This window comes from Falco biarmicus, chromosome 8 (assembly GCF_023638135.1).
Source record: "Falco biarmicus isolate bFalBia1 chromosome 8, bFalBia1.pri, whole genome shotgun sequence".
Taxonomy (NCBI): domain Eukaryota; kingdom Metazoa; phylum Chordata; class Aves; order Falconiformes; family Falconidae; genus Falco; species Falco biarmicus.
The window spans coordinates 1,391,014-1,404,246 of record NC_079295.1 but is presented as its reverse complement, the minus strand read 5'-3'; the positions used below and the strand labels follow the sequence as shown (position 1 = coordinate 1,404,246).

At 41.2% G+C, this 13,233-nt stretch overlaps 1 protein-coding gene across 11 annotated transcripts in view; it reads left to right on the top strand.

Annotated features, from left to right (window-relative positions):
• Positions 1-13,233, top strand: part of SPATS2L (spermatogenesis associated serine rich 2 like) — a 151,280-nt gene that overhangs the window by 113,760 nt on the left and 24,287 nt on the right. For 8 of the 11 annotated variants that reach the window (XM_056348537.1, XM_056348536.1, XM_056348539.1 and 5 more), the window contains 3 exons: positions 4,130-4,238; positions 7,813-7,862; positions 8,836-9,076. In XM_056348537.1, the coding sequence (XP_056204512.1) occupies positions 4,130-4,238; positions 7,813-7,862; positions 8,836-9,076 (400 nt within the window). The remainder of the gene's footprint in view (positions 1-4,129; positions 4,239-7,812; positions 7,863-8,835; positions 9,077-13,233) is intronic. The other 3 variants (XM_056348544.1, XM_056348543.1, XM_056348546.1) reach the window with 2 other exon arrangements.

Sequence of the window (13,233 nt, the reverse complement as noted above, 5' to 3'; positions counted from 1 at the left end):
GATATCTCCCACTTGTCATCTTGTATTTGTCAGGCGTTTCTGGAGCTTTGCTGTGCCTCTGTTCATCACAGTCTATGATAAGTCTCTTATGACCTTCATCTGTAGAAGTGCATTTTTGCTAGACTTCGACTGTCAGGAAGGTTATCTACCCCTCCATTTGGCTTTTTTTTTTTTTTTTTTGTATTGCTATGCCCCCTTCCAGAAATATATAGGACGCATTTTGCACGTGGGGACAGACCTGAGCTTCGAACATGGAAATACACACGTATTTTTGAAACCAGGGTGAAAGGGCTAAGAGATGGGATATTGGGGACTATGAAATCTGCATTTCTATGCTGAGGCTGTCACATGGCATAGTCTCCCTCAACAACGCCTTGTCCTCCTCCCAGATATATTGCCAGGTCACAATTTAAGACCTGTAGCCTTTTGTCAATAATTTCTGGATGTCCAGAAATGACTGATTTTTCTCATTGCCTGTGTACAAGATTTCCAGTGTATTCTGGATGAAAAAGTCAAACGGCACATATGTTGGAGACACAATGTTTGGCACACAGATCAGTCTGTCTTTGAAATTCCAGAAGAAATATGGTAACGTTATTCCATTGTATTCCTAAATGGAATATTCCATTTTTAAGACTAAATATTTTACCTCAGTACAGAACCTTCTGGGATTTCTGCTCTGATGGAATTCTGGGTTTATATCTGCTTTTGTTGTTTCTGAACAGAGCAGTACCTATATTATTAATTTTTTTCTTAGTAGTGACTTATCCTAGTGGTTGCAAATTTTAGTTTTCATCTGTCTTATCCCACCTAAGTCACTGCAGAAATCTGGAAAGGAGAAACACTAATAGCTTGTGGGTATCCTGGGTGTCATAACATACATATACAAGTGAGGCAGATTAAGAAAGTGTAAGCAACTTCTGATTTGGAATTTCCTAAGTCCTGGATGTTTTACTTAGCAATCTGATGTTCTTTTCCTGAAGGACTTTTTTTTTTATGAGACTTCTTAATTTTTCTATTTTCTAAATGGAAAAATAAAAAAAAAAATGTATGTTTTGTATAACATGCAACAAAGGATATTGTTGGGGTTTGGCGGCAGGACTGTTGAGCTCTGCAGTACGTTGATGTTCTCTAAATTGTACTTTTTTATGTAGTCCAACTAAAATGGGACTGTGTCCATAGTGTTGGTCATATGCTTAATTTCTTTTCTCTGTATTGGCGAGCATTCTTCTTAAGATCATCATCTTGCTTTTTTTGGGTTATCGCCACAACTAGAATGTTTCCATAACCTTTTTGTATTTAATCATAGTACTGGTTGTATGAAGCACAGTTTGGCTTTTAACTCTGGTTTTTCTATTAATCAAAAATTTCTTAACAAAGACCACACAGTGCAGACAAAATCTTCAGTAGATCCTGTAGTCTAAAATATTGTCTGTCTGGTCGAGTTCTTGTGTGTCAGTGTTCTCCACCGCACAGATGTCGTTCTTAATGTCTTTAAGAAGTTTCCAAATTGCAGTGTGTGGCAAGTTGCCTGAATCCATCCTGTGGTCTTGGCCTCACTTTGTTGTTTCCAGATGCTTCTTGAGGCTTCCAGACCTTTCATAGCAAAGAAGGACCTAGAAGCTATGTGAAATTCCCGTGCTTGTATTTAAAGATGGTTAGAATACACTAGGTGTTGCCTGTTACTGTTTTTCCTGTGAGCACTTGCCACAAGGACATTACACAATCTTGAGTAGGCAGAGAGATGATCCGTGTGACTGTGAAAGAAGAGGGGAGATTTTGGTGAGAATTTGAAGTTGTAATCCACACGGTGGAAATGTTTCGCAGCTCCGGCCTGAATGTGGAACGGACTGCAGCTTGTGGCCTCCTCTGCCCTCATTTCTTTGCCAACTGGTATCACTGCAGACCCCGTTCAGTTCACACTTGCTGCAGCTTTATCAGTAAATAGCATGCCAGTGCCCGCAGTCAGAAGATGAAAAAGCCCCTTTCCCCAGGGCTTTCTCTGCGCCCTGCCGGTGGGCCGGTTCTCCTGGAGCGCCTGCAGAGCCCGAGGGCTGTCCGGCCGCCCCCTCCCACACGTGCACGCCGGCTGGGGGGGCGCCGAGCGGCTGGGCAGGCGGAGGTTTTCTGGACAGCCTCTGGCCTGCCCGGGCCTCTGACAGAGGGGCACCTGTGCTGGTGGGCGAGCCTTGCCCGGGCGTAGGGCGGCCATGTTAGATGCGTGATTATGCAGGCCTTTGGAAAGGGTCCGTGGGAAGCAGACGAGGAGTTCGACTCGGTGCTCTCTAAACAACGGTTGTGGCCTAAGCTGTCCAAGGGTAGACTTGCTACTGGAGATGTGTTGGGGGAAACGTGATGCTGCAGAGATGTGTGATAGGGTGATGTAGAGGAGCAGAGTAAATCGTACTAAGGGGGTGTCCTCAAGTGGCGTGCTGAAGTCAGAAAGTGGCCTTCCTTACACAGTGGAAGAGATGAGCTCATCTGGAAAGCATCCTCCTGGAGGTCCGATCCCATGCGCGTTTAGCTGAAGCAAGTGTCAGCCTTCCGTGGTGCAGAAGCTGAGGCTGGCAGGCATGGTGAGTTGGAGCCCGCAGTCGCTGTGCACTGACAGACCCTGAAGCGAGCCATGGCTTATGTTAGTGTCTGGGACAGGGAAATGCAGTGGTCAAGGGGTCGGGTGAACGTACTACAGCAAAATAAGATGTTTGATCATAAATCTGAGCACTTAAGTGTTCTCATTCAACTTCCGTTTTCTCCACTGACGAGGACTCCATAGAGGGAACCTAGAAAGATTGGTTTTCAGCATCTAAATGAACAGCTAAGACAAGTAAATGCTCTCACCATGTAAGCCAGCCTGGTTCCCTTAAATAGATCTATCCTCACCTATTATTTTTTCACAATTTTATTCCACGGTACAATAAAAAGACCAGTAGTGCTTCACAGTCAGAAATTAGCATGATGGCATTGTGATGCAATAAATAAAGTACACTCTAAGCAAGGATGTATTCCTACAGAAAGAGGGCAAAGAAGGATGCCGGATAAACATTTGCAGTGCCATAACAAGTTTTTAATAGCAGATTCATGCTGGATAGCTTGACGCAGAAGCTCAAAAAGCTGATTTGGAACAACTAGTCTGGGAACAGATTCTTTTGGTTTTTTCAGACTACTATGATAGGTTTTTGTTAGGTTTGCTAATTATGTTTAAATATTTTTATTTTGATACTACCTACTACCTTGTCAGCATTAAAACAATACAGTAATTAAGTTTCATGTAACTATTTACTTTCAGCTATATTACGTGGGCATGAGAAAGTAAATCATCAACATGATTCCAGTAGGAATATTTTACTGAAAACATAGTGGATTGAATTACTGTTTGGTATGAATGGGTGCTGAAGACAATGTGGCAGTAGCAAATGCTATTTTTGCATTGAAGCATGGCATGCCAGGAGCATCTGTGGGTGTAACACCTCATCCATCAGGAGAGTTTCCTGAAGGAAGCATTTGGCTTCACAAGTCCTTTGTTCAGGATTTTGTTACATGAGCTTCCTGGTCACATATATATGGAAGAGCAAGCTGAAATTATGCTGAGCAGCCACTAAAGCTTTTAAAAAGGATACTGTTTTCTTTTAGCCTGCGACTGCTTTCATGCGTATGACTGTTTTCCAGATGTCAAAAAAAACCCCACCACTCATAACTTTGATATAACAAGGTCATGCAACAGCCTTGTTGAAGTAGTGTACTCCCAAAGTTTGTATAGGTGATGTGTCTTATTGAGTTGCTTGGCAGCAAATAGAACATTTGGGGAAGAAGCATAAGGCCAATTTCTGTCAGTTTAGTTAAGCGAGTTCTCCTTCTGTGACTGAGGGTAGGATTTGGTTCCAGGCTTGCTGACTACCAGTTCCATGATTTAGTCTCTTGAAGCAATTCTTTTTGTTATTTCTATGGGCTGGGTGAGGAGTGGATGGGTATTTCTTCATACAGATACATTGTTATATACTTGTGAGCATGTCAGGTATAACGTGCATTTATATAGCAAACATGCATTGGCACAGGGGTACCTTGTTGTGTAAAGGAGTATGGTAAACCCATACATTATTGTCTGGGTTGTTTGTTTTTTTCCTTCCAGATCAATGCAATCCGATCAATTGTTCCAAACAAAAGCAATAATGAGATAGTTCTGGTGTTGCAGCAGTTTGATAACAACGTAGACAAGGCTGTTCAAGCTTTCATGGATGGTGAGTACAGTGTACCTTTTCCACTAAGGCACGAGGGATTCAATTGCATGCTAAATTATTCATTGTCTCTAGTGGCTCAAAATATATTCTGTTGTTCTGCTGAATTTGAGATGATTGTGACACTTAGAAAGTACATTGGTTTTTGTGGTGTTTTTTTATAATTGATCCTTCTGTCTGCATCTTTACTTCTTCACAGTGTGAGTTTGACGTGGCTGTTTAACTGTTCTACCCAACTTTGCCAATTTTTGGTGTCATTCTTGTTGCAGACCTTCTTTATTCTGCATGAGAGTTAATGCTCTTTAAAGTAAATAATTCAGAACACGATTCAATATTGAAGATACTAGTAAGAATTTGAGATAATTCTAAAGCAGCAGATAACCAGGCCCCTAAAACCCCAAACTTGATGCATACATTGACATTAAAACCTCCATCTGAATTCTGCAAATAGCCTTGATATTTAGAATGGCTGAACCAAGACTCCATTGAAAGTTCAAACCATTCTAAATCTGGACCTGAGTTTTTATCTTGCATCATGAGACTACCTCTAATGAAAGGTCACTTTTATTTAAATAACACTTTTCTGATAAATACATAATGGCAAGTATTTTGAGCTTTCACCAAAGTCTGTGAGAAACCCTTTGCAAGAACAAGAGCATACCTTGATCAACTCCTCTCAAAACCTTTGTAGCTCAGGGCTGCTTAAAAGATACCAGAAGTTCAGTGGTCTCAAAAGCCCTGGATATCTTAAAAATGCCTTGTAGCGTTGATTGGCCATCTCACCAGGTTGCTTTTTTCATATCTATTCTACTTCAGAATAGTTTCGGGTTTTGTTTGGATTAATTTAGTAAAATGTATCAGCCAAAAAATATCATGATGTACTAGGAATTACCAATATGCAAAAAGCAGATGCAAGCAAACTGGACTGTTTATAAGTGCATCAGAATTCTTCCATCAGATCTGTAAGGTGCCTCTTGATTCAGGCCTCTGCACAGTCAAGTTCTGATAGGCGTGTGGAAATCGAAGTTTGCACACACACACACAGAGAAAGGAAAATATGATATATTTAACAAAAATTCTGTTTTCCTGTGTTATATGTTCTGGGGAAAGTAGTGGAGGGTTGCTCTGTGATTATTCAGTCAGTTATTTTCATTCAGCCTATTTTGTCTTGAGTTACCATTGCTCGTTTGTGGTCTATGAGTTGTTTCCAGTGGCTCCTCAAAAGAGAAAGTGCTCCATAGCCATGTGCTGGCCATCATCTGCTGTGAGGAAGAAACAGGGCAAAAGCAAGCCTTGCAGGAGTGCAACAAAGTCTTGAAGAAAAGTAGGCTGTTGTGACCTGAGTTCAGATGATCTTTGTTTGAATGTCATCCATTTATGATCATTGTGCCTTTAGCTCAGAAGGTCTCTGCAAGTGAGCATTTGAAAAAGCAAACGTTTGTTGCTGTCTGGAAACAGCTTAAGACAACAAGTCTGTTCAGCTGCCACTGTGGATAGAATGAATCTAGCACTTTGAGTATCTTGTCATGTGAATGGCAAAAATTGCTAAGATGGCAATACCACAATCACAGAGAATGCATTGCTGCATGCAACGAAGAACACAGGGAGGGCCATACTGAGTGAAAAGGCTGAGCACCTCCACTCAGTGCTTTTCTCAGAGGTGCTGCACACTGAAGCAGGAAACATCTAAATTTAGTTTCCTGAAATCATCTCCTATCTTCCTTCATATCTGGAGTGGCATATAGGCGATGTCTCTATTGTGAATTTACTTCTATGTGTGAAATTTGAGTTAAATAAAATGGTGGTTCAGATGTTCTATTTGCTGTGTTAGTGTTTACATAATTAAGCATAATCAGAAGGTCTGTTTAGCTGCTTTGTAGATGTGTTCAAGAAAATATACTGGTGGATTTGAAAGAGGGCTTTGGGACTTGCACAGTTAGTACATTTCCAGCAGGAGGAAGTGGGGGTTGGTTGGGTGAATCCCTAAAACAACCCTTAACCACGCATAGTATTCACAGGGAAGCTGAGGGAAGCGAAGCTAAGACAACACCAGCCAACACAAAAAGTGTTGGACGATACTGTGAAAGCCGTTAACGAAGCTGTCAAATGAAAGCGTTTATTTTCAGCAGCATGGAGTAAAATGGGCAGTAAGATGTCTGGGTTTATTTCTTCATACCGAAACATGGTGTCTGTCAAAAGATGGCATACCTTTAGGAGAGGCTATTGTATTTATATGTACCTAAATGTGTATATGTGTAACTAAATGTAGATACATGTACAGTTATACACGTAAGTTTTCTTAGCCTTCTGTCTGCATTGTCATGCCATCTAGGAGATAATACAGCTTGGGATTCCGTACACGTGTTTTCACAATTTAACAAATTAGGTTGAGGACTGCTAGCAAGTCATGTAATCTCTTCTAATGTGTGTGACACCAGATAATCTTGGGTCTGGATTATTGTGATAGAAAAATAATTCTGGTACATTTGAAAACCTCACACATCTTTGGCTGAATGCAATTTAACAACTCACGGTGGTCTGAAAACAGCATTTCTTCTTAATACTAATATTGTCAAGAGTTCACTGAAATATGTGGGAAGAATGGCTGAGTATGAAACCCATTTGGAAAGGATAAGAAGTGAACGTTTACTAGAATTATGCAGTGATGGTAATGTGATTCTTTAATTCAAGCAGGAAGACCTTTCACGTGGTCGCAATTAAAAGGGTTATTGTGGTGGGTACTGCCATAGTAGTTTGGATGATGATGTAGACTGCATGCTTACCACGAGCGTCTATTTTCAGCTTTAGGGTCCAGGAGAACAAAATAATGATGTTAACTAGATGCAGGAGAGTTAGTTTTCTTTTCACATGGCAGCTGGCACTGGTCTGACCAATGCTCTGCTTGCTGTGTTCCATAAATTTATCTAACCAACTCGTTAGGGCTGGCAGACAGAATTTCAAGTATACAAAACTGTAGTAATTTTTCAGTATAAATTTGAACCTTTTTTTTTTTTTTTTTTTTCCTGCCAGGCCTTGGTTTACTCTGTATGTGTGATAGAGAATTTCTTCAGGAGTCCACAAAATTACTCTTTTGGGTGCTAATTAAGTCTTCATTTGTATGTTCTTACATCTTCTGAGTATGACAGACAATGCATAGGAAGTATATGATAAAAATGCCAACAAAAGATTAAAAAACATTCAGAAGCCCTAGAGTCAGGGGGGATTATCTAGTTTACCCAGTGTTTATACTGGGGTGCTGAGATGCTTCCCTTTTCGGACAAGAGATTTGAGTGCTGAGTTTTTTTCTGGGACTTACACTAGTACTACAAGTTAGGCACCCACTTCATCACTGTGGGATGAAGGCCATAAAAAGCAGTAGTGCCAAGCAGTGTAATCAAATAAAACAGGTAACTAAAAAGGAGAAAGACAACAGTACCCATCTTGTTCTTCCACACCAGAGAATTCACAAGAGACAGAAATGCTGCTCAGCTAGGAAACTAGAAACTGTTCTTGAACACACTTGTTCTTTCTCATAGCTGAACTTTTGCTGAAATGTTTTTATCTTTCCTTTCTTTAGGCAGCGCAGCTCAGGTTCTAAAGGAATGGAATATGACAGGGAAAAAGAAGGTAAGAACATGGTCTTGAGGACCAAAGCATTCAGACCATTTATTAGCCGTCTGTAGCTGAATGTAGAACTTCTCTTTTGGCCAGTCCTTTGTCTGCCTTTGTTAACACAGGTGGTTTCATTCACACCTGTAGTCAGAATACGTGAAAGCAAATGTGTATTATTTTTAATCCTGTTCATCTGTTGCTATCTCTCTAGCCCAGTGTTGTGAGAGAATTTCTGGGACGGCACATGTGCATACACGTGTGTGAGAGCCAGACCCTGGACAAGTACAGAACAAATCCCGAAACAGCTCATGTGCAGAAACACTTTTAATAACCGTTTGCATCCTGGATACTGATAGCCACTTTACAGTGCTGAGAGTTTTTGCTGCCAGGTGTAAAAAAGCCCGCCTAGGAGTCATGCATTAGTGACACTATCAAGTCTGATACTTCAAGTATGTGTTTGGGATATGATCTCCATGCTTATGTATCTCCAAGCCAGAGCTATACCAGGAGGCTGCCCTGTGAGTCGCTTGTCGTGGAGGCTCCTCTTTATGGCTGGGAGAGCTACAGTGGCAGTGACCAGCCAGTGTCCTCTGTGATCACTTTCTGCCTGATTAGTGTGATGCCTTACGGGTTTGTCCGTGTTGCTGTGTGGATGTCCCCTGGGTGGTTAGGAACTGATTATCCTAAGTGACTGGAAACATTTTGAGCAGTATCTTAGCAGAGGCTCTGTTACCATTTTCCAACACAAGTGTTTTGTGTGGAAGGAAGGGGAAAACCAGTTTGGGGCTTTGGGGTTTGCTGGAAACTAGTTATATATATTCAGCTGAACAGGTGCAATGTGCAGTATAGCACAGCATGGCCTGTAAATGGCATTATGCTGATGCCACTTGTATGGCATTTTAAGAGCATGGAGGATTTACTGATTATATTTTGAGTTTCTGAGTTGCACTGAGTGATGTCTCTGTTCTTGCAATATTTCTCCATTTAGAACAATAGGAGAAAAAGAAGCAAATCTAAACAGCACCAGGGCAATAAAGATCCTAAAAACAAGAATGGTGGACCAGAGAAGGCGTCTCAAGAGCCCCAGGGAATATATGACTGCCATCTGAATGGATGCTCAAAGGACAACTCTTGCAGTGGTTCTGCCAATCTGAAACTGAAAGCCATTCCTCTTGAGAGCAAAGGCTCAGGATTTGTAGAGTCCACGCTGGTCTGTCCAGAAATCACAGGTCAGTTAATCTCACACAAGACACCTTTTTAACTGGCGATAGTCAAGCCCCCAGTTACATAAAGATTGTGATATTCTACTTCATGGCAATAAAAATATAATAAAGAGAAGCTGGAGAGAGGTGTTTGTGCAAAATGGTGCACATAGCTATTAAAGTCATGCAAGTAGATCTGTATCTGGGCACAATTTGCCTTGCAGTAGGTTTCCTTGCAAATTTTTTTTTTTTTCCCCTAGAGGATCAAACTACAATTAGGGGCCCAGCTGATAAAACAGCATTACAGATGGAAGTAGAGAAGAATGCAGGGTTAGAGAATGGCTTGAGTGTAAAATGGTGACAAAGGGATGAAGTCCCTCATCTGGAGCACAGCCATCTGAGCAGTTGTGAGCTTGTGGCATATTACAGGAATTTCTTTATTGCCTAGTCCAGACTAGGCTAGTCACAGTAGATCTCCACTGGCTTTCCCTGACAGGGAAGGCAGTCTGGTAGCTGTTTAGTATACGCACGTTTCTGCTGGGTTCTACATACTGATTCTGAAACTCGGGGCCGGGGGGCAATAATGCAAAAAAGCTCTTCCCCACTGGGTTGTAGTACATACATAGTTATGGTTGTAGCAACATCCATGAAAACAAACCTTCTCCTCTGGGGGAGAAGCTCTGTGAAAGCTTTTGTCTTAAAGTATGCTCTCATAAAGCTCGTATTTAATTGCTGTCAGTACTGGTAATCTTTTTTCAGCTCTTCACAAGTCAGGCTTCTGACAGCCCTAGATCATTGCTGCTGTTAGTGTATTCTTCCTGTGTCTTAAGTAGTAGGTAAGACTGCATTAAAAGAACTTCCCTTGAAATCCCTTTTTCCATGGTTGAAAATACAGCTTTCAAACCACCTTTTAAAGCAATGTGCCAAATGGATAACTGTCCTGAAATGAGTTTTGTGCTGCTTCCGGATGATTTTGGTGATGCCAACCTCTGGTCAAATAAATGGAAACTGAAATCTATAGCAGCCAAATAGCAAACTATTTATCAAGAAATACTGTCTTGAGAATTCGGTGCCTCACAAAGAATCAGAGATACTTTTCTCACCCTTGCTAAAGACTCCCGCTTACGTTGGATAGAATGTGCCATAAGCCAGAAAATTCTGTTTTTCCATTATACTATAAGCATTCTTGCCACTTACTGTGCAAGATGTAAACATTTGTGGTATAAATATTTCAAGCTCCCATGTCAAACTTCTTAAAGTTGCTTTTTTTGAAACAATACGTGCATGAATAATGATACATAAACTGAATTGTCCATGCACGGGGTGTTTTCTAGGGGTTACAGACCTGAGTGCAAGAAGAGTACCCATGCTCTTAGTGATCTTTTTCTGTGGTATTGGTATTGACCTTTTTTTTTTTTTTTTTTTTTTCCCTCTCTGACATGATACAGTGTAGAGTTGTACATAACCAAGGGCAAAAAGTTTATGCAAAAATAATTTTTCTTTGGTTTTATAAGTGACAAAGGAGATACTACCATAGCTTTACAATTTTTAATGAGCTTTGACATATTTTCCCTGTTTCAAAAGCAGGGAGAGAAAGGGAGAAAATAAAAGAACAAGGCAGAAAAGGAAAGGAAATGGAGCAAAAGGAAGACCTGCAACTTTCATATTAAAGTTTCCCTTGCATAGTAAAATAAGTTCCTGGAAATTTCTTCAATACAGAGAAGGAAGGAGTTTCTTCACTTTTCAGTTGCACTAGAATCCTTGTATTTGCAGCCAGTATAATAGCTACTTTCTTAAGGTCAAAAGCCACCTCTGTATATGTTGTTAAATTTGTGCTGAAGTGCATGGAGCTGAGTAGAAGAGAAGGGTGATCAGGGTCCCTCGAGTTCCTCAGCGAGTCACACAGGCTGTTCTAAAGCAGCCTGAAATGCTGAAGTGGGTCCAAAGGCACCTGTTCCATTTTCCTCCCTCTTGTGTTGTAATCTCCTTTGTGTTGTCCTTCTCTGGCTTGTTTGTTTTGGTTCCTTTCCTAGCAAGTTAATGTTACTGTAGTCATTTTACCATCACCTTCAGACAGCTCACCGCTTAGAAGCATCCTAGTCAGGTGTCTGCAGACAGTCCTTTACACTTACCTCCCCATGAGGAACATGGGGTTGAAGCTTTGCTTATGCCAGCTCGCAGTCTGGGATTTTGGAGCAGTAAAATCCTGGCTGCCTGGACGGGCTTTCAGGGACCAGAAGGGACAATGCAGTGTAGCTGGTGTTTCTGCATGACGTGTCCCATGCTAGAAGGTGATAGGGGAGAACATATGTGGCTATTACCTTTAGTTCAGGTCTGCTTATTTCTTGCCACTATTTCCATCTTTCTTTTTGTGGGAAGTCTGTGCTTGCTGCTCTGATGGTTTCCTATAGGAAGTCAGGACCTGCTAGAGAAAATGGAGCGCAGAATTTAAGGCCCTGGAAAGCTAAACTGCCTCATCCCGGGGGGCCTTGAGGAGTGTTTCACTTAACTACGCATGAGTTCAGGGGCTCTCCCTCTCGATATCTTGAAGGGGAAAGGCCACCAATAAACCAGACTACTTGAAAATGATAACCAGAACAAACTCTCCAACTCTCCTCCTCAGAGACCTTGGCAACAGAGGGTCAGAAGGACTTAAGAGCTACCCTTTCTGTGCGTGCCCTTGTAAAGAAGGGACGTGAATGCACTGAAATGATACCTCATGTTGCCTTGCCATGCTATTACTTCTGCAAGGTCTTGGGTAAAACTAGATACAAGTCAGATACTGATCTCTTTCCTACTTTTCAGAACTGTTTTTCATGCAGGATGATTTTTAGTGAATCCATCAAACTTCCTGTTTAGATCTCAAGGGAGGTGGGTTTTTTTTTTTTCTTCTTTCAGCCAAAGAATCCATGAGGTTCACTTTGTTTAAAAGGTTTTGAATGATGAGCCGTTTCAAAAAGATAAACTGCTCATTTCAAAGATGGCAGCTCAGCAGATTTCAAAGCAAGTTTTTTTGGTGCTGCTGCTATTACTGCCAGATCTGGTGCTACTTGACAGTAAATATAGTGGAGGTCACACATTAGACTGGTGCTTAAGTTCCAAGCCACCACAACTGCACCCTGCAACGGTTTACCTGTAGCTACCCAAACCTTTGACTTCTCTTTCAAGTACTTGAGAGAGACTTTGTCCCTAGATTTTGTTATACATGTTTCTTAGCTGGCCCAGGTCTTCAGAGATTTGATGCAGACTTTCTGAAGTCTATTTTTAATTGTGTTGATTGTCTTCAATCAGATTTGAAAGTTCAGTTGTAGCATGCTAAGGTATTGCTCACTAGGCTGCGCTGGTCATCTTGCTGCTGGGTTTCAAAATAGCTCATGTGTCGTTTTGGAGGAAACGGCGTCAAAGTATATAGCAGATACAAGATGACTTAAAAGTTTTTAGAGTATAACCATTGTTCTAGATAACTTTCTTCAGGCAAGAAGCTGTCAGGGTTTTTTGTCTTGTCAAGTATACTAAAGCTGCTAATTAAATCCGGTAAATAAATTTGCACTTTAACAACAAATTTCAAAAGATCCAATCTTGGGGACAGAACCAAATAGGCATGGCCATTCTCTGTATCTTAGCTGATAAACCGCTTCTTTCTAACTATCTGTTGGAGTTATTTAGCAAGGCCAGCCTCAAATGACAGTAGAAAGAACATTCTTTATAAATCAAAGCTATCTGCATTAGCGTGAGATGCAGCCAGGGTTGCACAGGGTTAATGGCAGTTATGTCAGAACAGTTCCTGGCTATGTGTGACTGTATCTGCATTAAACCTTTGATCTGGTCAGAGTGCTGTGTACCTGGTGTTTCTTGCTTTCACAGATACACAAGTTTCTTTAACTTTTTTAGCTATTTTCTTACATACTGTTTTAGGTAAGTTATTTTTCTGTTTGCAGGCTCACCATAAACAAAAGCTGTTTTAGAAACATGGGCACTAATGGTCCCCCTTGTTCGTCTGGCATTATGCGATTGCCATAGAAACTAAGATGTACTTTACACCCACCCTAGTGCCCAGCCAGGGCACAGAGAAACCACTAGCTGGTATCCTAGAGCTGTCCAGCTGTGGTACCCTTCAGTCCCAGCAGAGTTAATCCCACTCCGTGGGCTGCATAATCCAGATGCTAATCTGGTAAACCCCTTTT